Consider the following 24,139-nt stretch of genomic DNA (forward strand, 5'->3'; position numbering starts at 1 on the left):
TAATATCGTATGGTAATATTTACTACCTACTTTCCATGGTGGCTTTTCACCCTCACTGCTGTCTCTGTACTGTGTAAGTGAAATAATTGATGAAAAAGTGGTGGCAAGTTCTCTCAACACCATACCACTTGCTAAAAAAAAATCTTATATTACGCTCACAAATCCCCTCCCACCCCCAACCCAAAGCATCTGCAGAAGGCTACCATCAATCCTTGATGCTCACCTACGCTGGCCACGCAAAATATGTGAGATCTGTCATCACGCCACTCAGAACATGTTGCGTACCCTTCAAAATGGGCTTTATTTTGTTAACATTTACAGGAACATCACTGACATTAATTTTCCACCCGTTACATGTCTATACTGTACAGATGCAACAGAAAAGGAAAAAAAAAAAATCTAAATCCCATCCTCCGTTCTGAGACTTCTCTCACAGAGAACAAGGCTCCAGTCAGTGACAAGCTTCAGCAGTGCAGAAAAAGTTCACACAGGAAGGTCTCCTGTCAGGATCCCTGGGACAGTGGAAACGACCACAGAGCAAAATGGAAGTTGTCAGATGGAACCTAATTTATAAAACGCCCTCACACACTTATTGTATACTCACAACTAAATCTATGATTAAGTTGTGATGTAGGAAAAATATGTATAATGCTGATGCCAACATGTGCAGTTTGTTGATTTTATCCAATTTTGTGTGATATAGAAAAACCAACAAATACTTTATATCTTGATCCCCAGTAAGATTGGTATGCTTTAGGTATTCTTTAAAACTGGAAAAAAAAGGGAATCAAGGATTTTTTTTAAATTTCATTATTTTTCTTCAAATACATATATATGGTGCCCCAAGGTTACCAGCCTTGTGCCTCATTCATTATCTGTCCTTTTTTAACTCTACACTGTTCAACATGTCACTATTAACATTCAGTAGTTGCTATGAGACAGCGTAAACTACAAACTCACTTCAATATACAGTGAAAGATGACAAGGAGTACCCAAACCCTGCAGTATCATCAACCCTGTTTCATTTTCTTAAAAAGGGACGACATACGAGTTTGTAATATGATTAGAATATAATAAATAATAATATTTGATCACAATTGTTTTGTTATCTGGTGCATGGCTGGAAACATTGCATGTCACATCTTCATGGAAGGCAGCGAGAGTCAATACTTGCCATGACGGGCAGAGAAAAGGCTTTGTAAACATAAAATATAATTTAGATTTAGTCATCAACACAACGAGTCAGAGACGTAAAAAACACTATACGTGAAATTTTTCACATCCTACTCTCTTACTTTAAAGAAAACAGCCGGATTTTTCCAGTATTTCACCTCATTGACCCTATGAATGCATGGAGTGCTCCACCAACCAGCTTTACAACAGGAGCCATTGTACAAGTCTCCCTTCATGCATTTATCTGGCATCTACTCTGCATTAGCAATGCAGAGCGTTCTTTACAGCTACAGAGGAGAAGCAAATTTGTATTCTGTAACACAAAACTCTGATGTCTCCCAACCAACAAATTAGACACTCACTGTGACTTCCAATGGGGGAAAAGAAAAAAAAAAAAGAGCAAAACATAAATGTTTCCTGATAGGTCCACTTGGGATAGAGCAAAAGTGCAGCATTGGTTGAGCAAGTATGCAGTAAAACGTGAGACTTTTACAATGGCTACATCTGTTTCTGCAAAACATGTACTGTAAAGACATTTACACAGTGTGATGGGGAAATATGCAAACCGGTTCACAAAGAGCAGAATACTCTGGTCTTAATGCAACTGCACAGTAGGTTGACATCTATACTGTTGATGTTACTACCTGGAGAAATCTATGCTACTAAGAGATTTTACACAGTTTTTAGAACAGTACACACAGATTGGATGAGGATTTGCGCACTGTGTTGCTTCCATGTGGCGTTATGGGAAGCTCCCGTCTTTTACAGTGATTAAGAATAGCAGGACTCCTCTTTTCTTAAGGTAAATGAGGTGGCCAAGGTCCTCCCACTAGCTCATCTTGTTTTTGTTGCGCATGTTTTGTCAGCCGCGGCGCGGCTAACATGCCCTCCCGCCCATCTTCTCCCCCTTCCTCCCTGAACAGGGAGTGAACCTACCTTTGCTTCATTATCCACCACCAATGCTCAGCTGTGAGACACAGGGAAGCTACATAGGACTACATGAAGAACACAACACTTCAACTAATGCACAGTGCAAATAGGCTTTACCCCCTCTCTTCTATCTCTCCAACCTCCGGAGATGGGTAGGCATTGAGGAGAGGTGGGGTGGAGAGGGTTAACTCCGGACAACACCCCTGCTGGCAGGCAGCCTTTCTTCTTTTAGTTTATTTTTTATTTTTGGTCTTTCGGGGAATCTCCTGCCCTGGGAGAGGGGATGTGGTGTAGGTGAGGGTGATGGGTGGAGGGGTTGGGGTTTGGGGGCTGGGGGGTCGAGGATTCTACTTGTACAGGCTCATGGTCTGGCTCTGGTACATGCACATGTAGGCATCGCACAGAAGGCGTCGGGCCTGGCCCTGGATGCTCTTGGGATCCAGGGCGTGCAGCTCCTCCGGGGTCATTTTCAGGTAGGCCTCCACCTCCGGACAGGGAGACACCTGGGGGATGTTGAAACCGTTCTGCCCTCCTGCAAAGCCACGTGCACGATCATTAGAAACAATACGATCATTTGTAACATTCACAACTTATTCTTGGAGTTTGGAATACTAGACGACTGGAATATAATGCATCAAGTCAAAGTAAACAGAAGTTGCCAAAGGCAGATATGAATGTAAATTAGTTTTTTAAAATACTTATAAATTAAACTTACTTCCCAGCACTAGTTATGTTGTTTTATATGACTTACATAATTACGCACTTAAATGTTTTGGCTAAAATAAAATAAAACAGCAAGGTGAAACTATTAGTCGATTAATCAATCAGTTGATCCACAAAAAATTAATGAGCAACTGTTTATGTTGATTATCGACTAATCGTATAAGTCATTTTTTAAGCAAAAAGGGTTCAAGCTTCCAATAGTAATCAAACAATAAATTAATTGTAAAAGAAAAAAAAACGTCAAATGAAAATAATCTATAGTTGCAGCCCTAATAGCAGCTTTACCCAGGTCAGATTGGAGCCACATTTACAGCAGTAGTTATTAAGAGGTGCTGAACAGCAATGTTTGATATCATAGAAAGAACAAATAGTCACTGTATCTCAACAGCTTACAATGAAATACAATATGACAAACCATGACTTTGGTCAAATTTTAACAGTTTAAACAATTTAAAGTGCATGAACGTTTTTTGTGTAGTCATTCATTAATATAGGGTATTATTCACTGGGTTTCTGAGGCCTTATAATACCATCCGTGTCACTAAGCACAGTGAAATTCTTTCACCGGTGTTGCAAAACCAATTTCCTGTACATCCTGTACATCACAAGTTCACTTCAAGTATCAGTTTGATGTCATAACAAGCGCAGCATCAAAAGGCCATGACACTTACCATCACGGTCAGCCATGCTGTCGAAGAAGAGCCAGGCGGAATCTGCGCTGCCGTACTTGACGAAGGCCACGTAGTGACTGGTTTCTATGCACAGTACGGCGAACAGCTCCATCCTCTGGCGGGGAAAACTGCCCTGCCGCCCCGTACCTTCTTGCAGCTCCTTCGGGACGGACAGTTTGCCGTGCCGATGGGTTTTCCTCCTCGGGTGGAGGTGAACCTAAATCGGTACAAGCAGGTACACACCATCACACGGACTGCTTGTTACTGTTGCCTATTAAGGTTAAACTAAATATGTTCAACATGATTCATATAACATATAATGTAGATAAAATATTTGAAGTATATTGAAGGATTCATACCGCCAGATGGGCAATTAAGATATAAATCCAACAATATTTCAGTAAATGTACTGAGTTATGGCAAGTGAAATGCACAGACTATGTGTTACAATCTACTGTAGAAGCCTCTGCTGCAACATAACTTCTGCACTGAGACAGCATGATTCCTTTGGATATGGCGCCCCCAAATGGATGGTCCTGACCCAAACTTTACAACTTTTTGCTTTTGTTGAACTAGTGTTGCAATAATGCCCTCTGTTGTTTACCTGTGTATTGCACTTTTCACAGAACTGTTTAATCTTGCCAGCAGTGATATCCCCGTCCTCATAACAGTCTCGACACTCGTAGAGAGCCAGGCCTCCACAGATTCGACATTCCCTTGGAGCTGGATAATAAAAACACATACCTTTTATTCTGGCTGACACATTGCACAGAAGTGTAGTTCTTGAAAAACTTAAGAGCAGGCTTGAAAGCAAGAAAAAAAAAAAAGGGTTGCTTCATCTCAGCTGAGTAGCAGTGACAACTCAGTGGAATTTCATTACACAATGCCACACAGCTCTGAATCGCCATTGATCGGCAAGAACGCATCACACTTAAACGCAGGAAAAAATTATTAGCTCCAACTCACTGTCTTCAAGAAGGTCTGTGATGTCTAACTCTAGTGAGGGGAAAATCTTGTTGAACATTTTGAAGTCCTTGCCAAAGCGGGGCATCTGGATGATAAGGCAGGAGGGAGCCTGGGGAGAGAAAGAGAAAACTTATGTACTCATCAACAAAGCAGCATGGCAACATATCAGCAAAGCTCAGCTCACACAGGAACTGAAACCTGAGGCCAAAGGGCTGTCAGAAGAGAGTCTACACAATTTACTTGATATCCAACACATTAGAAACATTAACAATTATGTCTTTAAAAGTACATAATGATGACAGACAATCTTGGTTCTTTGAAACTACGGTACTACTGGCGGGCTGGTAGGAAGACAGGACAAGGACATGGACAAGCTGTCCAGCATTATCGCTAGTCTTCGCTCTGAATCACAGCTCTTACAGTAGATCAATGCATGGTCCATGACAGGGGACATTACACATACTACTAATAATAATAATAAGAAGAAGAAATTTTATTTTATTATTGTTTCATATAGTTTGTCCCAGCTGTTTACAGCCTGTTTCTTTTGTGCAGCACTTTGGTCAACATCTGTTGTTTTTAAAAGGTGCATATAAATAAGTTTGACTTGATATACACTATCTCTATTTCTTTCTTTCTTACCTAAAGAGCATTTTGTTCTCCTCATTAACATTGAAACAACCAATAGATGGGTCTAACTGAATTAATTTAGAAAAGGAACTATAACTAATACACATACGTATGTACCCTAATAAAAACTACAAATGTAGTTTTTTAATTACCAACAATTAACACAGGGGGGAGACATTCCTTTGTGCCATCCAGAAGTGAATAGTACCTTGCACACTATGCTAATGTTTGAATGCTAACTCATACAGCATGAGGTATGAAATGTTGGTATTATATTTCTGACTCTCATTGACTTTCTGAACACAATGTTATTATTACTAAAGTGCAACTGAAAAAAATAGGTATAATAACATTCAATGATCTCACCATAAGGTAATTTTGTAGCGCAACAAATTGTGAAAAAAAACTTGGGTGGTGTCTAAATTTTGGGTAACACTCTATATGCTCAGATTTGGTTCAAAGACTTGCGTGATGACGTGGTAGTCTATGAGCCGGGAATGACTGTACCAAACTGGCATCCATCAGACAAATCAAGCCACAATATTACCAGTCCTTCTACTTAACTCAAGCTAATATGTTTAAAAAAAGTTGAAACTAAATGAAATTCACCTCAGCAAACTTTAGGTCGCTGTTGATGAAGGACCATTCCAGGAGCTGCTGGATGGTGGGAACTCCAACCTTGTCCTTCTTGTCCATAAAGATCTGGTAAAAGTAACAGTCCTGGACCTTCTGTCCTGCTGACCTGGAAAACAACAACAAGAGAATTTGTTTATTTTATTTTATTTTTTGTAGTTTTAGTCACATCCTCCTTTTTCAGGGGACAAAGATCACAGAACAACTGTAATCTGTGCAGATACTAAAAGCACTTTCTCTAGTACCCACGAGTGGTATTTAGTAAAAGATCAACACTATTTTCAAAGAGCATATTTATAAATATCTTGAGGAATTTTCTAAGATTGAATAAGACTTTCAAGACTTTTCTATGAAATGTGTATAAATAACCTAAATGAATAACTAACAACAACTAGGAATTTGTTTTTTTCCTGCAAAAGCAATTTGATCAACAGGCAGTTTAACTTCACATTTAACATGTGAACACGGGTTTTGCTGCTCACTATAGAAATACTATGAAAATACTATTGCATAACCCTATAGTACAGTAGACAGAATGATGAGATCTAGTAGATGTTAGAGAAATTCATTCTGCTCAACTGAAATTTAAAAATCCTTGCACAAGACTGTTGAGGGAGTTTTCACAACATGACCAAAAAAACTCCTACAGTTAAACCACTTTGCCCACACTGTCTGCCATTAAATCTCCAGCGTAAGCACTGCAGCAGAAGTGAAACTTTATGTGACTGAGTAAATCTACATATTGCAGAATTGGACACACTCTGGTATAATTCTGTGGTATAGCAGTCATGTGCTTGTAACTATATTTGCAGAGTCTGGTAAGCAGCGACAATCAAGGACAGGTTTGTGTGTGGAAAGTAAATGTATGAGTATAACATATGAAAACTGTATCATTTAAACAATAAACTTGTTTAAACTAGGCAACTAAAACATTACTAGAAAACAATGTAACAATAATTGTGCTAAATTTCAACATTGTCTTATATCTCTTTTGGGCCTCTTCTTTCAAAAGACAACTGGCCCTTACCTTAGCTTGAGCAACGGGTCCACCCTCAGTATATGATGGAAAAGGATATTGAGGAACTCCTCGGGATCTGCAGTATACAAGACATGCTTAAATGAGATGTGAGGTGGCATTCCTGTGTAAATGCTGCCAACCAGTGCAGACACTGTAAAAACTGTAGTGTCGATAGGATGAATGTGTTTCTAAATAGTCTTCTATCTATCTTCTAAAAGTTTTTTCATTTAAATCAGTATAGCAGCTTATTCAATAATGATCACATCGAAACTCAGATTCTCAAGGGGGGCCCTCTCCTACCTTTTTCTTCAGAGGTAAACCCAGAGGCAGCTTCTACTTTCTCCAGGATCCTCCTTAGCTTCATCACTTTAGTGGCACAAACATACCCATGTCTGGAGCACAAAGAACAAGCAAGTTACAACAAGCTAGCTAAATAGCCACATCTGCTTTGGTGACATTAGCTCTGGAAGTGAAATTTGCATCAGATGTTACGTTCAGGGTTTGATGAAGTAAATAATGCAACCATTAATATTCCAGATTCAAAACCACATGGGTCTGTTTTGCTTGATTTATCTGAATTTAAATCATGTGCAAGCTCTTATTTAAAAGTCAAAAGCCCCAATATGAGTCAATGTCAAAAACCTGCTACAGAGCATGTATGCAATAAACCACTCAGACTCACATGCGCAGAGGGTTGACTATCTCTGTGCGTAACAGCTCTTGGGTCTCTCTGTAATACTCCACATCAGTCTTCGAGCGTGGCCTCAGCAGAACCGTGTCCAGTACAGAGCTGAAGGAGAAAAGACTACAGAGCAGGGATCACAATTAATATTCATATATCTCTTATCTAATTTATATAAGATAAATGTTGATTAACTATAATCTTTGGCTGATATTTGCCTTAGATTTAACATATTAAAAACAGATATCATCCAAAAATATTAATGTTGTAACATGTAACCTATGATGCATATAATGCAGTTGTTTGTTTGATTACATTTGTATTTATTCTGTAGTTAATTAAAAATACTTTCTATGGGAAGCACTTAGCCTGAATTTCCCATAGAATCTAATTTTATTTGGAAGTGTTTTTTTTATTATTTCTGGAAACAGCTGGTTTGAAAACTTTGATATTCAAAGCATGGGATCTCGTGTAGTTTGCTGAAGTAGTTTGGGTTGACTGCTTTGTTCAATGGCCCTTTGGCAGTGTTGGCATAAACAACAGATCCACCATCCAACAGCCTGCTCACAGCAGGAATACACCCTCCTGTTAGAGCCAGGGGGCAAAGTCAAAACAGTTTACTAATAAGCCTCTGCCTCTGGGCAAACGCAGCACTGCTGGCTGAGGAAGCACCATATAGTCAATCAATATGATTAAAGTCCAGAAACATTAATATAAAATGGCATACACTGTAGCAGATAAGTATTTACTGTTAGACTAAAAGAGTACTGACCAGAAGAGGGTTGAATCCAGGTAGCAGGAGTTGTAGTGGCCCTGGATGCCTTTCTTTTTTCCAACCATGACATCCAGACCATCATTCTCTGTGCGGGGAGGCGTGTTCTCGTGTACTACCTCACTTAGGTAACCCCCAAATGCTGCATTAACATACATAGTACAAATGTAAACACAAAGCTGTTGGAGACAATAGTTAATTTGGTGCCTTTAATTATCCCCATTCCTCCTACTGACTCACCGATGGAGTTGCACCGCTCTATGGGGTTGGAGGAGTGATGCAGGGACGGGAAGCGGGAGTCGGGTCGGCAGCACTTGAGCTTTACAAACAGGGCTTTTTTGGGTGGGCAGGTGAAGTACCGCGTACCTTTGAAGGTGCCATCAGTGCAGCCAGGGCACTCTTCCTCCTGGAAGAGAAGGTCAAGATCCCGTCATCCGATTACTGTGAGGTACTGCATGTGTGTACAGTAAAAAAGCATGGGCATGAGATATAATGTGGTATTTAGTGAGCTTTAGAGGTGCTTTGTTCCCTTCTGACACAGTCAGGCTAGCTGTTTCCCCCCTGTTTCCAGTGTTTATGCTAAGCTAAGCTAACCGGCTGCTGGCTGTAATCTTATATTAAACAGACTATTCCTTTAACAAAATGTTCTATAACTGAATCAAGCAATTTGGTGATAAATTAGTTTTTACCTGAACAGTTATGGCATGTTACTGAGAGCAACATAACCAATATGGCAATATAAGTCCACTAATTTCCAATCCAGCTCATCAGCCATGGAGATACAACACATGTGTGGATGAAGAATAGCAGTAGAAACTTTAATGCCTTAAAATTAATTACTGAGTGAAGGCTGGGGGGGTGGGTGTTGCGTGTCAGGTTGCAATGCATTGCAATCACTGGCCAGTGATTAGTAACCAACAACAACAGTGGTTACTAACAGGAAAAGCTTTAAAGGTCCAGTATGTAACATTAAGGAGGAGCTTTTGACAGAAATGGAATATAATATTTATAAGTATGTTTTCATTAGTGTTAAATCGCCTGAAAATAAGAATCATTGTGTTTTCATTACCTTAGAATAATCCGTTTTTTCTACAGAGGGAGCGGGTTCCCTTCCACGGAGGCCGCCATGTTGCACAGCCATGTTTCTACAGTAGCCCAGAACGGACAATTTAAACACTGGCTCTAGATAGGGCCTTTCACATTTTCCGCGAGTTTCGCGGCCAACGTAGTTTCTCCTACACCCTTGGAATTGGAGGGTGAGACGAGCGGTATTCAAATGGTTGCAAACTGCAATTTCGCTGCTAGATGCCACTAAATCCTACAGACTGGACCTTTAACTGAACAACATATAAATTAAGGCCAGAGTGGTGAGTGTTGCAAATAAAATTGATCAGATGATAATCAACTGATCTGGGTGTGGCACTAATCACTTCATGTACCTGCCTAAATCTAGAGTAAAAGCTCCAGAAATGTGTTTATGTAAGCTGTCAATATGTATTTAAAGTTGAAAATAGCAACAACGGCAAATAGTCACTCTACAAAAAACGTACAGAATAAGAGTCAGATGAAATGACCGAGATTGGCCAATTCTCACACAAGCACCATTTTTTAAAAGCAATCTGACAAAGGATTGACGATACACCAGTGCCTCAGTATCACAAGAGAATGTATTACGTTTAAAATCAGTCTACTAATAATGTTTAACAGACCATCTCCTGATATATGATTATATTATGTGTCCCGTCAATATTATCCAGCATCTGTGATTTTTTTCCCCCACACTTACTGATACTGAAATCTAAATCTAACTTCCAAGTTTACATTGCTGTGTTGTCTCACCAGCTCCAGCCCAGCCAAAGCCTCCTGCAGGCCAGGAGGCAGACCCACCCAGCGGATGACACCACACAGAGGGGGGTTCTCCTTCACCTCCACCAGAGAGCCCACCTCCAGACCTGGCTGTCCTCTGGGAGGTGTGGGAGGCCGCGGTGAGAGAGGGGCAGCAGGTGATGGGGGCTCGGGCTGCTCTCCCATCACCGACTGGACAGAAAGGGAGAGAGGCCCATGGCTCATGCTGTCGATGGGCCCGGTCTTCCGGTTCAGGCTGAAGGGCAGAGAGTGGAACTTGTTGTCACTGGACAACGAGGCAGTGGGCGGGGCTCTGGAGGGTGGGGAGGACTGGTTGAAGTCAGGGGGCGTGTCAGTAAGTGACTTGGCGGGGTCCTCCCCAACTGCATGAGAGAAACCAGAAACCAAAACTTAATGTCCAGTTTTACAGTAAAAACATATCATGTTATGCAAGCTGCCTTTACTATTGTAGAGATGTTCGTCTTTAAAGAGTAACTTAACACCAAGCTGAAAAACAAGATTTTCAGATGGTGTTGAGTCACGGTTTAAGAACCCCATGTGAAGGAAGAAAGGAACCTGCACACTGGCAATTGGCTTTAAAGAGGCACTAAATTCAAATTGTGAGAGACCACAGTTCTCATAAAAAGAGTGAAGCTCTTTTAGTATTTCTACCTGAGTAATCACAGCATCTAGATAGTTTTTTGTCCAAAATGTCTTTTATATTTCCATATTTACCAGCATCAATGCCGGTCGACAGTTCCAGAAAAACGTTATTTTTTTCAGGTGCACTTCTCAACTGCCACATTTTGGCTACTATTTGGCGATAGGTCATCTTCCTCCGAAGTGCTACAGCTATCACAAGTGCCAAGAAGAAAGGTATCTGAAACAGGGTGTACTGTTGAGTGTGTAGAGCTAAAAAAAGAGAGAGAGATTCTTATGTGCAAAAACTGATGATAAACCACCTTAATTGCTGAAGAACAAGCCACCGTCCGGACTCGAGTATCTGGGTTAAATGAGAAAATTCCCTTAGTTGAGATGTAATGTAAAGTGTGCAGACTCCTTTTCCCCTCTGATGGTGTTCTGTAATATGCTTCACTATGCTTTTGAGCTGACACACATAAATAACCATGAGCACTTCATTCAATTTATGTGCAGTATCAAATTCACAATTTTCAGAGACATCATACTTGGAGTGAGCCTTCTTTGATAATCTGATAAAGGCAGGTTGTGCACAAGTGCTTTGTGGAACAAATCACACCTTTCAAAACACTGATTATTCAATTTAAAACCATGTGTTTGTTAAAGGGGAGTGCAACTCTATTTAAGAATTCACAAAAGAAGAATTCCTTGTGTACCAGAACGGTTGAGTCACTACATGCACACTCTTAGCTAAAGGTAAAAACTGGAGATGTTTGTGATGTCACTGGGATTCAATATCTGGCACTGTTCTGAAGACTTTTTGACAAGGTTGTGATTTTTGTGCATGCCCTTGAAGCAAAAACTTAAAAGCAGATAGCTGGAACTTTACACATAACCCTTTTCAAAAGTGAGAGGTCACTGAAATGATGTCCATTACAAATATTAGCCATCATAATGTAACCAGATTCCAGTCAGAGGAAGTGTGTTTCTGCTTCTCCTCTGCTATTTAAATTGTGAAATTACAGACATAATATGAAGCCCTTTAGTTACAGTTCAGTGGCTGTGGTCAACAGACTTTACTGGCATTGTCACCTAGCACAGATGCTACACAACAACTGAATAATATCATGTAATAGACGTGGAATTGTTTAACACAGGTGGTCATTATAATATGTTAATTATACCATGCATTACAGATAAATCTTTAAATTCTGATTCATTATTGTTAGCAATCCAGCATCTTGTGGCTCAAGAAAGTCACCACAACATTTATTGTCTCTTAGTAGTGCCTGACTTTGCAAACCACTGACATCACAATTTCATAGTTTTCTCTCTGAACTCTAACTTGAGAGATGATGCGAGATAGTAGTACTGACTGAACTGTCATGACAGACAACATGAATTCTTGAATTGAGTGTCATTCGCCTTTAAGCTTGCATATCCACACTTTAACTATTCCCTCGCTGAGAGAACTGTAGGAGTTTGGAGTCTAGTCCAATGACTTCATGACAGAAATGAAAGCACCATAACCACAAAAAAAAAGCCCAAAATGTGGAAAGTAACCCTGAGGAAAATGAAAATGATTACACATTCACAGGATGAGTAAGCAGTTGTGAAAACAGCACATCAGCCATGTATCCTAATTTCTGCATTAGTATTAAAATACTATTGCAGGCACTCAAGTATTCTGTTTTGCCTTGGCGGGTGGCAACACCACAATAATTTCACAGGCCTCATTTGGATTATGAGTAGTTTAAATTTCAGAGCTGATAGTATTTGTCATGATACTGAGGCACATAACCTCTTGTGTATCTTTATTTGCTTTTTATTTTGTGGTTGATTTGTGATTTCTCCAGGTTTTGAGGAAAATTCATAGTTATGCATTTATTCATGATTAGAACATCAATCTTATCACGAATGCGACCATAAACACAACAATGAGTTAATATCCAGAATGCTGTGTACATGTAAAACACACTCAGTGATAATCTTCCTCCATCCTCTTGACTAGAGGAGACATTATCATTTGATTTTCATAAAACTCAACAAATTCTTCACAACTGACATGTAGTGGTGATGACATGAGCAATGTAATTTCTCTAATAAAAGACAAGAAAAAAAAATGAATTTGTCCCCGGAAAACAGAAATACAAAAACAATGACACAATGTGCTGACTGAATCAGTCAGTCCTGACACGAGAAATAAAGGCTTTTACTGATGCTTTGGCCTGCAAATAGTATTACACAGAAATATTAATCAGCCAGTTAAGGAGTCATTTGCAGCACTATTAAGCATTATTAAAGGCCTTAGGGCAACGCCAATTACTCCATGAAGGTGGAATATCACACTAAAATGGCAATGAAGGACAAGACTAGTGGAAAGGTCTTTATAGCAAGCTACTGCAACAAACTACTGATTGTTGTTTTTCTGCAAACCATGTTTGTAGCATACATTTACTTGTTAAGCACCTGATCGAGTCGTCCTCCTTATGGAGAATTAAGGGGGGGGGTTTTTGTCCCAGAATACAATGATTACAGTACATAATCTACATATACTGTACATACAGTCAATGTATTTTGTATGGAACTCCATTTCTCCCACTTGTTAAAAAAGTAAAACGAAAAAAGATTCATCACATAACTTTTCATCTTTTCCTGATTTATCATGACTTAAGGTTTCTTATAATTATGGAGGTACAATGTCAGAATTCTGAGATACTTCGGGAAAATCCACTCTGAAGCATTTTAGTTTACAAATGTATCACTCAACACAATCTCTGAGAGATGCGTGTCAATGTGCAACCCTTCAGTTTTTTTAAGTATTTTTATTTTGCATTACACACCTGGAGAAGCAGACAGCCAAAGCACACAAATCTCCTACTTTGTGTATGTCTTTAATGGGAGCAAATTATTCAATAATCCCTGCTTTTCTCCTGTATACATCTAAACTTTACCTCTTTGATAACATACTGTAAAACTATTTTTGTTCACAGATCAGATCAGTTGTGTTGGTGGTATTTCTTATATTAGCCAGTGTGGTGACGACAGCTGACTGCCGCTGTTTCAGCACCAGAGCTCTGTTGAGTTGCTGCTGAAACTTTGTTAGGAAGCTCACTGATTAAATGATTTAATCAATTACTGGACAAATAATATGCAGTGGATATCTCATAATTATAAGACACTACAGTATGTCATAATTATGAAACCCTTTGCCTCATAATTATACCTTATACTAGATTACAAAAACAATAAAGTACAAGTATTAATGTAAATGATAAACTATTAAGAATATGTTTCTCAGTTGAGATACAGTGGTGTGAAAAAGTGTTTGCCCCCTTCCTGATTTCTTATTTTTTTTGCATGTTTGTCACACTTAAATGTTTCAGATCATCAAACAAATTTAAATATTAGTCAAAGATAACACAAGTAAACACAAAATTCAGTTTTTAAATTAAGGTTGTTATTATTAAGGGAAAACTAAATCCAAACCTACATGGCCCTGTGTGAAATAGTGATTGCCACCTATACCTAATAACTGGTCTCTTTCTTATGGTGGAGTCATGAACACTGACCTTAACTGAGGCAAGTGAGGCCTGCAGTTCTTTGGATGTTGTTGTGGGGTCTCTGAATGGCTGAAGAACAAAAAAATGAAGATTTTGGAGTGGCCTACTCAAAGTCCTGACCTGAATCCTATTGAGATGCTGTGGCATGACCTTAAAAAGGCAGTTCATGCTCGAAAACCCTCCAATGTGGCTGAATTACAACAATTCTGATGAGTGGGTCAAAATTCCTCCACAGCGCTGTAAAAGACTCATTGCAAGTTATCGCAAACGCTTGATTGCAGTTGTTGCTGCTAAGGGTGGCCCAACCAGTTATTAGCTTTAGGGGGCAATAACTTTTTCACACAGGGCCATGTAGGTTTGGATTTTCCCTTAATAATAACAACCTTCATTTACTTGTGTTATCTTTGACTAATATTTAAATTTGTTTGATGATCCGAAACATTTAAGTGTGACAAATATGCAAAAAAATAAGAAATCAGCAAGGTGGCAAACACTTTTTCACACCACTGTATTTTGAGAAACTCATCATTGTGACTTTGTATTTCACAATTATGAGAAACCTTATGTCATATGAGTAAAAATAGTAAAACATTATGTGTCATATCTTTTCAGCAGGTGGGAGTAATAGGTTCCCATACACAACTTTACCAATTGCTAAACTATCTACAGTCTTACTTAATTTTTGGAGGACACTTGTATTTAGAGCAACCCAGAGTACCAGAGTGTAAATGTCTTTTAGTACAGCGGGAATGGAACCCCTGATCCTGCCAATGTTAGTAAATTAAAACTATAAAGCATCTATAAAAGTGTGCCTTAGCGAAACGGACTAGTATGTAGCTTGTTGTAAACAGGAGCTTGCCGGTAAGATGGTTGACATCCCATAAGTACCCATGTTTTACCTTCATCAATGTACCATGTGCTTTTGGATTTGGACTGGGCGGGGGGATCAACAGAGCTGCCATTTAAAGTATAGTAAAATTCAGACTTGCTTCTACTGCCACACTGATGACTTAATCCTGGAAATAACACAGGTACATGAAAAAAAACACACAGAGATAAGCAAAATGTGTGTGTGTACGTGTGTGTGTACGTGTACGTGTGTCTGATAGCATGTTTTGTCCATATTTTTCAACAGCAGCAAAAAAAAAAAAGAGGGTAGAAAATCCAAAAAATAAAAAAATAACGGGGGTCAGCTGCGACAGGAATGTTTTCTATTTTGTGTAAAATGGAGGTAAGCATGCCCTCTGTTATTATTATCTTTTTAAAGGGACTTTCCACCAAAGGTGTTGCTGCGGTTGTTATTCTTCATTTTGCACACCTAAAATAATACAAGTTTAACCAAGCTGTTTCATCTTAAAGGTCCAGTGTGTAGGATTTAGTGGCATCTAGTGTTGAAATTGCAGCTTGCAACCATTTGAATACCGTTCGTCTCACCCTCCCGTTCCAAGCATGTAGGAGAAACTACAGTGGCCGCAATGAAAATGCAACAATTCTTATTTTCAGGTGATTATACTGTACACTAATGAAAACATACTTATACATATTATATTACATTTCTGCCAATAGATCCTCCTAAATTACATACTGGACCTTTAAGAGTTCTCTAAAACAAAGAAATGGGGGACTGGCCAATCAAAAGTTGTGAAGCCAGCAAAGATCTTCAAGAAAAAAAGCAGTTTGACTGCTTTTTATATTTGTAGAATCGCAAAGAGACAATTTTGATGGAATGCCCCTTTAAGGATTATCATCACACCAAGCTGTGGGTACGTCAGTTAGGTTTGTATCATAACAGCAGTGCAGTACCTTTGCTCTTTGGTTTGCTTTGGCCAGAGGATGACTTGTCACTGTTGGTGCCTCTGGGGGCAAAACTGTGCTTTTGCAGCCTTTGGTCCTGCATGGAATATTCTGCACAGCCCAGAAATACATCCACATTAGAGGCACAACATCCCTATCAGCCTACGTTAAACTGCCATGGACCAAATGTCTTCCACAGCCCGCTTGCAATGTATGTAAATTTACATCGACCCTCTACCATTTTCCTTTATGGTTTTCAATTTGTCACTGCAGTTTGATAAACACATTTAAACACCCATTAAGAAGTCTGAAGATTATTTTAGCTATAGGAAACACAATTTAATGTAAGACACTTTAGCTAAAGTAATCTGTGTGTTCCAGCCAGAGAAGTAATAACCTGGCCTACAACATTTAGCCAATGACAACAGATTGCGCATTGCTTAAGGAAAGTTCTAGGCTAAAGTTAACTGCACATTAACCATTACTTTAACTATAAGTTTCCTTGTCTCTCACTTTGCACACAGGCTGACAGTCACAAAGGATGAGTTTAACTGTCTATTAACACAAGCATGACAAATTAGGGAATCAGTTAATAACTTTTGTTTGGGTGGTAGATTTTAACGTAGCTCTGCTCAGTGGCAACGTATACTTCATGTAGCCTGTCTGGGGAGTGCAGAAGGAAGGTTTTAAAGACAAATGACAATTTTGCACAATTAAGAATCCCAATCTTCAAGATTTCCTAGATGCAAGTCTGAATAGTCAGAGAGGCGGCAGTAGCACACATAAACAAATCAATATGCCAATGTGGAGAACAAAGAGCCTGAGTATCTCACTTGACTTTCAAAACAAGTGAGCCATCAACACAAAAGGCTCTCTGTTCCCTCACAAGCAAAACACAAACTCACAACGCTCAGAAGGAGCTCAGAGCTGGTCCGAGAGAGGGACAACTGAATGTTTTCGGAAAACACAAATACTATGTGACTCACCTGGCATTACGTCACAGATGGGGACGAGTCGAGTGTGCTCCAAACTGGCAAAATTACACAGCAACTTCCCATCAAACACGCCATCCCAGTCCCCGATAGGATTGTCCTGAAAGAGTTGGAGACATGAGAACCTTGTAACCTTGCCAGGCGTTCTTCATCTCTGTAAAACTGATCAAGCAGGTTTCACACGTGCTTCTTCTGCTAGTATCTTCTTGGTGATTAATAAGGTCTATTGTCTTATCGCGCTATCTAAAAAAATTATGCTTAAGCTTGATCCTCTGTATTGTGATGATCCAAACTGCTCATCTCATCTTCTCCACCTAAACAACAGATCTTCCTCCTCAAATCCTTCCACCAGAGAGCTCTACTTCCTCTGCAAGCACAACCACACTATTCTTCTTCTTCTTCTTTAGTTTGGAATCCAGGACTCTGCTCCAGCGGGATCATTTAAGACAAGCATGAGGCCAGTGCCACTAGCTAGAGACGGCAGGGCGAGGCTGGACGCAGAGTGAGGCAGAGCAGTGGGCTCTCCTCAGCTGCCTGCTGGCCCCTTGCCATGCTGTTGGGTCATACAGCACTAAGTCTTTACCTCACTCCCCGCGTGACTGCCTTGCCTTTGTGTGGGTGGCTCAGATGCACTGAGTGGGCTGCTGCTGCTGCTGCTGTTGGTGCTGCTGCTAACGATCAGCAGTCAAATGCCTCAGTTATGTGTTTCAATCTCTCTATGACTACAATACCACTCCCGCCTGACAACAGTAGTCATAGATACCAGCTACTGTGATCCCAGGCAACAAGACATGTTCCCTCAACATACAGAAGATCGGTCATAAAAAAAGAAAAACACAAGCAAGTCATGACAGAAAACCTGACACCTTAACTCTGTGCATTATAGCTGAAATGTGTAACTTTCTGCACGTTGCCGCCCTCTACTGATAATCAAACTACAACAAAGATGGCAGAGCATCCTTAGTCATGATTGAAACATCATCTCACTTCATTATAAACAGCTATCTAGCTGAATTTAAATGTCACACTGACCAGGTAGCAAATTTAAAGAAGCATGGGATGAAGTAGATTTTACAGTATGGGAGTAAGTTTCCCTTCCTGTGTGACAGCTCTGGTTTGAACACGCTATAGTTGCATTGTCAGCCAGAGAATTGTTACCCAAAGCAATGACACTGAATGGTAGAGCATAGATAGACTGCGTCTACACTAAGCCACCTAAATTTGAAAATGCCCTTTTTGTGTGAAAACGATCCATGTCGTTTTGTGAAGTGAAACGCCTCAACAACATGAAAACGGCTAAATCCTTTCTTCTCTGTCCTCTTTTCAGTTGGCAAACAACAAAACTGCATCACAGCCACCATCTGATAAGGAGTGAGACAGACAGCCCATCTGACCAAATCATTATGTCATGGACATTGTTTACAAAAATCAACACAGATTCAGATCAATGACAACAGCTGTGCTGTTTGATTGGCTATATCAGTGTTTAAAATGTGTGATCACAGACAAAGTTGGAGACGGCAGAAAGTTGTCTTCTCCCCTGCCACACAGCCCCCACCCATGACTAGGCTACACACGTTAAACCTTCAGTGTCCTCCTGCTCTCTGTGGTCACCGTCACTGTGTTTGAATAGAGCCAAATTCCCCATACATGTATAATTTAAGTTCTCATTCACATATTTTTCTGTTTCTGTTGTCAGACAACTGAACGAGCATGAAATAGTTATTTAATCATGGCCCATAAACACTACATGTTAACCAGCAGTCATTCCCAAGCTGTGATAAAATCATTATTTTAGAATTGCGAGGTCGTCTGACGAAATCATCATAAATCCGGGTTAATGACAACAGCTCTGCTGTGTATTCGGCTATATTGGCATTTAAAATGAACGATCACAGACAAAGTTCGAGGCGACTAGTTGTCTTCTTAACTTGACTGCCACAAAGCTCCTGACCCTCACCCATTATTATTTAGCGCACAGTCATAGGAGTGGTATCAATCTTCTCATCTAACTCTCAGCAGGAAATAAGCGTATTTCCCAAAACTTTTCCCAACTTTTTCTTTGAGGGAAACAAGTCATATTGTCAGGGAGAAAATGTCTTAGATCTTCATTTTCTGCTAACTGACTGAGTCCTAGATTTTGTGCATTTGTCTATTATTTTCTTAAACAATTAACCTGTTGATTATTTTTTCAACAGACTGATTAATTGTTTAGTCTGGATGATATCAGAAAATTGTCCATCATAAATTCCCCAGAGCCCAAGGTGATCCTTTTGATATTTCTGTCCGACCAACAGTTCAAAATGGTATTCAAGTTATTATTTTATGAAACAGAAAAGGCAGCAAATCCTCACATTTGAGAAGCTGGAAGCAGCAAATGTTGGATTTTTGCTCGATAAAAGGCAAATCATTTTCTGTCAACTTCTGATAATTTCAGCACTACTTTGGGCATCATGATTTACTATTTGTTCCTGCACCTGTCTAGACGTAAAGTTGTGGGTACAATAACGCTACCTGTTTAGAGAGAGCCTTACTTACCATGTCAACTCCCACATAGTAGCCCAGGCTCTCGTTGCCTGGCAGCTGGTCACAAAAAATGATTGTGCCTCTCTCTGGTCCGTCCCTGGTCTGCACCAGGACCCTGGAGTTGATCTCCAGTGGAGGGAAGTCCTGGTCCTCTTCCACCAGGTTGACGTGGTCCACCTCCAGCTTGCCCAAGTCTTCGTCATCATCATCCTCCCAGAGTTCAAGCTTGTCCAGGGCCACAAACACACCGCACTCATCCTCACAGCGGAAAAGTTGGCGGCCCTGATAGGAGCCCTCTGTGAAGCCCTGGCCACGGCCCTCCTCCTGGGGGGGACGGAAGATAAGAGAAGATGAGGAGACAAGTGCAGAGAGTGAGACAGAACAGGAGCAAGAGGGACGAGCAACTTATTGTCATAACAAGTAGGGCAGGTAGCGAGGCTGCTTGCTCAGCATTCTTCAGTGAAGGGTGGTCAACATTATAGAGCTGTGAGAGCATATGATCGATTACTGCAGCAGGGATATGACTTGACTTACTACGATGGTAAATGCTTTCAAACACTTCTGGTACAGATACTGGATGCTCTCACAAACCATACCGTAACATATTGTACCTCTTTTCTCACACGCAGACGTTAGATATGAAAGAGTGCTGTATTACTACTATTACTGGCATTTATTAGCAAAAGGAACACAGTAATCTCCACATGGTAAGACGCATGAAATCTGATTTATCTGAAGCATATGTGCAAACTCTGAGGCTTTTATACTGAGCTACAGTCTACATGCTTGAGCTCCATCAGCCCACTCAAGAAGACTACAGCTGGACTCAGTAGAATAAAAACAACACTGTGCTGCAATAAGCAATCCTTTGTATTGTGTTACTTACTGTACTGTACACACAGTACAGAATGAATGGCATCAATGACATCAAATAATCAGACTTAGTGTTGAGATTAAAGGAATAGTCAACACAAAAGTTTAAATGGTGTCATTATCTGCTCGCCCTCATGTCGGGCAAAACACTTCAGCCTTCTCTAAAACAACATTTGTAGCCAGTCTCTAGCTTTAAGGTTTAAGAAACGGCAGAAATTGACCATAAACTTTAAATTTGCGGAATATAACCCAAGAATTTTGAAGCCAAACAACTAAGTCTACAAGTCCACCATGTACTTCATTTAATCCTGTGTTTTCCACAAGTCAAAAGTATATGATGATAAGCCAAGATGTGACATTCTCATAGCAAATGTCACACAAATGGGAATATTTAGCTTTTCATTCTGCCTTGGCAGCACTGCTTTGTGCTCTACCTAGTCACCAAAATAGCTCTACAATAGTCAGCAAAAACTTTTATTTGTTTCATGGTCCATTTTGTTATATTCCAAATGTGCTATGAGTTGTATTTACAACTGTCCAACACTGTGCAAGTGCAAGCTGACAAGGCACACACGAAAGCGGCAAGAGACTTACATTTGTGTGCAGAGAGGATCTGGATGAGTAAATATAGTGGTTCTCATTGCATTTTTTCCCCTTCTGTTATGTATGTCTGTACTAAAGTCCATTGAGTTTAAAATAGCAGACCCACACTCCAGCAAATCAATGGTGTTGTTCACAAAATGGCACACTTCTTTCTATCTTATTTATTAGGAACATGACTACAAACACTTCATTGCATTGCAATCGTCATGAGCAATTTCACTAATGAAGTGAAAATGGTTGTACTTCCGTTCCTAATAAAGAAAGACAGCAAGGATTGTGTGTGTTTTCATTTGCTGGCTCATGGGTGTGTGTTACTTGGGTCAAGTATAATCGCCTGGTTTCAGAATGCTCTCAAGAACCAGTTCCTGGCTGCTTCTTTGTCTTGGAAAGTAACTTGCACAAGCCACACAGACACAGATGCAATCTGTGTTTGAACTGGTTTAAGGTGAATAGTAAGGACAACATGTTCATGTCATGTCTCCAACACTGAAATGAATATTTCTACCGTAATGGAGCTTTCATGCACAATGATCACAGAGGAAACACAAAATAACCACATCACCCTCTCCAAAAAAGAAACAAAAGACACAAGAGTTCTCACCAGCAGCTCCACTCCAAACCAGATCCCAGAGAGGGCTCTGTCAGGGAGCAGTGAGCCCTTGAAGCGGACCACACCAGGCAGAGGTTCATCCCCTGAGCGCAGCTGGACGTGCACCTTTGAACCACAGTCAATATCACGGACGCGCTCTAGCCGTGACTTGTTGCAGAGCAGGGCATATCGCTCCTCACAGTTGGTAATGGGGAACAGCAGCTCAGCCAACTTCTCATCCAGCTCCAGGACGTCCCGCTCGTCCAGGCTCAGCACCACGTTGGTCTGGTCCAGGATGCGGAGGCTTTTTTTGCCCTTGCATGGGGGCAGTGTTCGCCCCAGGCTGTTGCGCTCCTGGCAGGCCTGACCGAGACTGCCACGGGGGATCCTCAGGGTCTTCTGGGGAGGTTTCTCCACCGTACACTCCTTTACGACCATGTAGAAACGCCAGTCCTCCCTGAAGCCCCCACTGGGCTTCTCCTGGCTCCACAGGGCAGAGCTCATGGCTGCATGCTAGGCAGGAGGTCCAACGTCAAGGCAAGCTTGACCTGTGGTCTATAGGAACAAATAACAAATGGCCACCTTTAAAAAAATGTATTCGAGGACAACAAAAATACATAAATTAGAATAGAATATTCCTCAGAAAAGTACAGGGAAAAGGTCACGGCACAGGTAATTGTCATTAATTCCCATTGTATGTTTTTAATTAGTTGGCAGGCAAACAGTAATTGCTTACTAATATACCCAACAGCACATATAACGTATATCTCCACATGTGTAACAGTTTGTGTGTTTTTGTTTAGACAGCTGAAGCATTCTGTGGTTTGAAAAACAAACTGTTTCCATACTGCAACAGAAGTTAAAGTACAACACAGATAAAACAATTGGCAAATTGTAAATATAAGATTACTGTAGCTCTGAACACAGTACAGTACACAAACTGTGTTTGTGTGAGTACCACTGCATATCTCATTCCTAAGCACAGATTGAAACCAAGTAATGAGCACAATATGTGTTTCTTTTGTCTAAAAGCAGACTTCGGCATAAACAAGTGGAGATAGTTTCATTTAGCCGTTGTAAATGGATGGCTGGTGAACGATACTGAAATAAGAAACCACTAACCAAGATTGAACATTTGGTAAAACAGTCTTCATTTCATCAAGGTGAAAGAAAATAATAAAGATAGAGAAAAATAGATTCAAATCTGCAAGGTAACTTTAGATCAGCTGATTACTGATCTTTAATTAACAGATCTCTGGTCCAGTTTGCTTGGTGTGGTTTGTCATGAGAAATGTAATAAGTCATGATGGTCTCGGCTGTGTATTCTGCCTCTCTTCTGCCCAGTCATCCCTGAGCAGTACCCCTGTTTTTAGCAGGACCTTGTGTGACATTACTCATATCTACTGATTTGAATATTCTAAAAATAGACGGTGAACAGACAGTTGACTTATTCTGACACCCAGGGCAAGACTCAGATACTAGACAATTGGATTTCCCCTAATGACACCTCAGATATGATGATCAACCAACCGACAAAGTCAAGAGCACATTCACACTAATGTTACATCCGTCATTTGTTACAAGCAGGACAGTAGAGGCTGGTTTCCAATATTAACTTGGTTATTATATTGTTGTTTTCAATAAATGATGTAACATCAGTGTGACAACATATTAACATTAAGACAATACTGTTATAGCTAACGCCGTACAGGGCTAAGTAACAACACAGGTAACGTTAACGTTAGAAAATTGAAAGTAATTTCAACCTGACATGGGCTAGCGCTTACCTGATCTCACATTTATTTAGCTTGTTTTTTGAGGTGACAACCACAAAGTTTTGTTTATTCCAGTGCCGGCGTCAGTGACAACAATATCATGACTCGTATTCAAAAACATTTTCCCTGACAACCACAGGAGTAGTGTGTCATCACCAGGCAAAAGCTGTCAGTCAGTCAAAGGCCCTTTAAGAGAAGGAAGTAGCTAACGTACCGTCAGCTAAAATGCACCAAATAGTCATTTACGTTGAAAGCTAACGACATGGACACCTTACCTTTGATACGCGTCAGTTCAGTTAGAGGCTATAGACGACTGTCATTTCAAATGTCCATCTCAATTAGATACGGGCCTCTGAAAACAACCTAGACTCCTCCCGTAATAACCTCTGATTAGCTAAATAGCTAGCTAATGCTAGCGTCCTAACAAGCTAAGTATCACGCTAAAGTTAGCCTAGCGAGCTGATCGACAGCAAGCAGGCTGGCAGAGGACTGCCACCCTCTACAGTATGCTATCAGCATTTAGATAAATCTGTTCTCCATGGGAAATACGTGAAATATTACAGTGTATCTCTACAGCTATTAGATATATTATTTACAGGAGACGACCTCACGAAACTTAGTGTATGACGTCATTGCAATCGCTGATAGGCATTGGTCATTCGCTTCATTCTCAAGCGCTGAATGGCTGTTCAAAGTGTTTGTAACCAAGTCCCACTCTGTGGGGTTTTCCCATGGATGCTCA

At 40.3% G+C, this 24,139-nt stretch overlaps 1 protein-coding gene across 4 annotated transcripts; it reads right to left on the bottom strand.

Moving 5' to 3' along the window:
• Positions 1-275: 275 nt before the first annotated feature.
• Positions 276-24,038, bottom strand: cylda (cylindromatosis (turban tumor syndrome), a). 4 transcript variants are annotated; one of them, XM_044170092.1, is made up of 17 exons: positions 23,673-24,038; positions 21,635-22,177; positions 19,570-19,881; positions 17,026-17,131; positions 16,049-16,150; positions 15,145-15,261; positions 10,038-10,426; positions 8,439-8,604; positions 8,199-8,340; positions 7,427-7,549; positions 7,045-7,136; positions 6,754-6,820; positions 5,703-5,835; positions 4,464-4,572; positions 4,102-4,220; positions 3,498-3,714; positions 276-2,635 (listed from the first exon to the last, which is right to left on the bottom strand). In XM_044170092.1, the coding sequence occupies exons 2-17, from the start codon at positions 22,124-22,126 to the stop codon at positions 2,451-2,453; spliced, it is 2,871 nt and encodes a 956-aa protein (XP_044026027.1). In that variant the 5' UTR covers positions 22,127-22,177; positions 23,673-24,038; the 3' UTR covers positions 276-2,450. The 4 variants fall into 4 exon arrangements, with proteins under 4 accessions (XP_044026027.1, XP_044026079.1, XP_044026162.1 ...); XM_044170144.1 differs by lacking the exon at positions 23,673-24,038 and adding an exon at positions 23,410-23,548; XM_044170227.1 differs by lacking the exon at positions 15,145-15,261.
• Positions 24,039-24,139: the final 101 nt, after the last annotated feature.

The sequence above is a fragment of the Siniperca chuatsi genome, linkage group LG1 (genome assembly GCF_020085105.1).
Source record: "Siniperca chuatsi isolate FFG_IHB_CAS linkage group LG1, ASM2008510v1, whole genome shotgun sequence".
Classification (NCBI taxonomy): domain Eukaryota; kingdom Metazoa; phylum Chordata; class Actinopteri; order Centrarchiformes; family Sinipercidae; genus Siniperca; species Siniperca chuatsi.

Bases quoted from the DNA above. Each gene is read 5' to 3' on its own strand.
- cylda (XM_044170092.1), bottom strand. From the start codon at position 22,126: ATGAGCTCTGCCCTGTGGAGCCAGGAGAAGCCCAGTGGGGGCTTCAGG. The intron at 10,427-15,144 runs GTAAAACATGGG...TCTCTCATGCAG, and splicing joins CACATGGTACATTGATGAAG to TTGGGGAGGACCCCGCCAAG. The intron at 6,821-7,044 runs GTAGGAGAGGGC...TGTATACTGCAG, and splicing joins GTTTACCTCTGAAGAAAAAG to ATCCCGAGGAGTTCCTCAAT.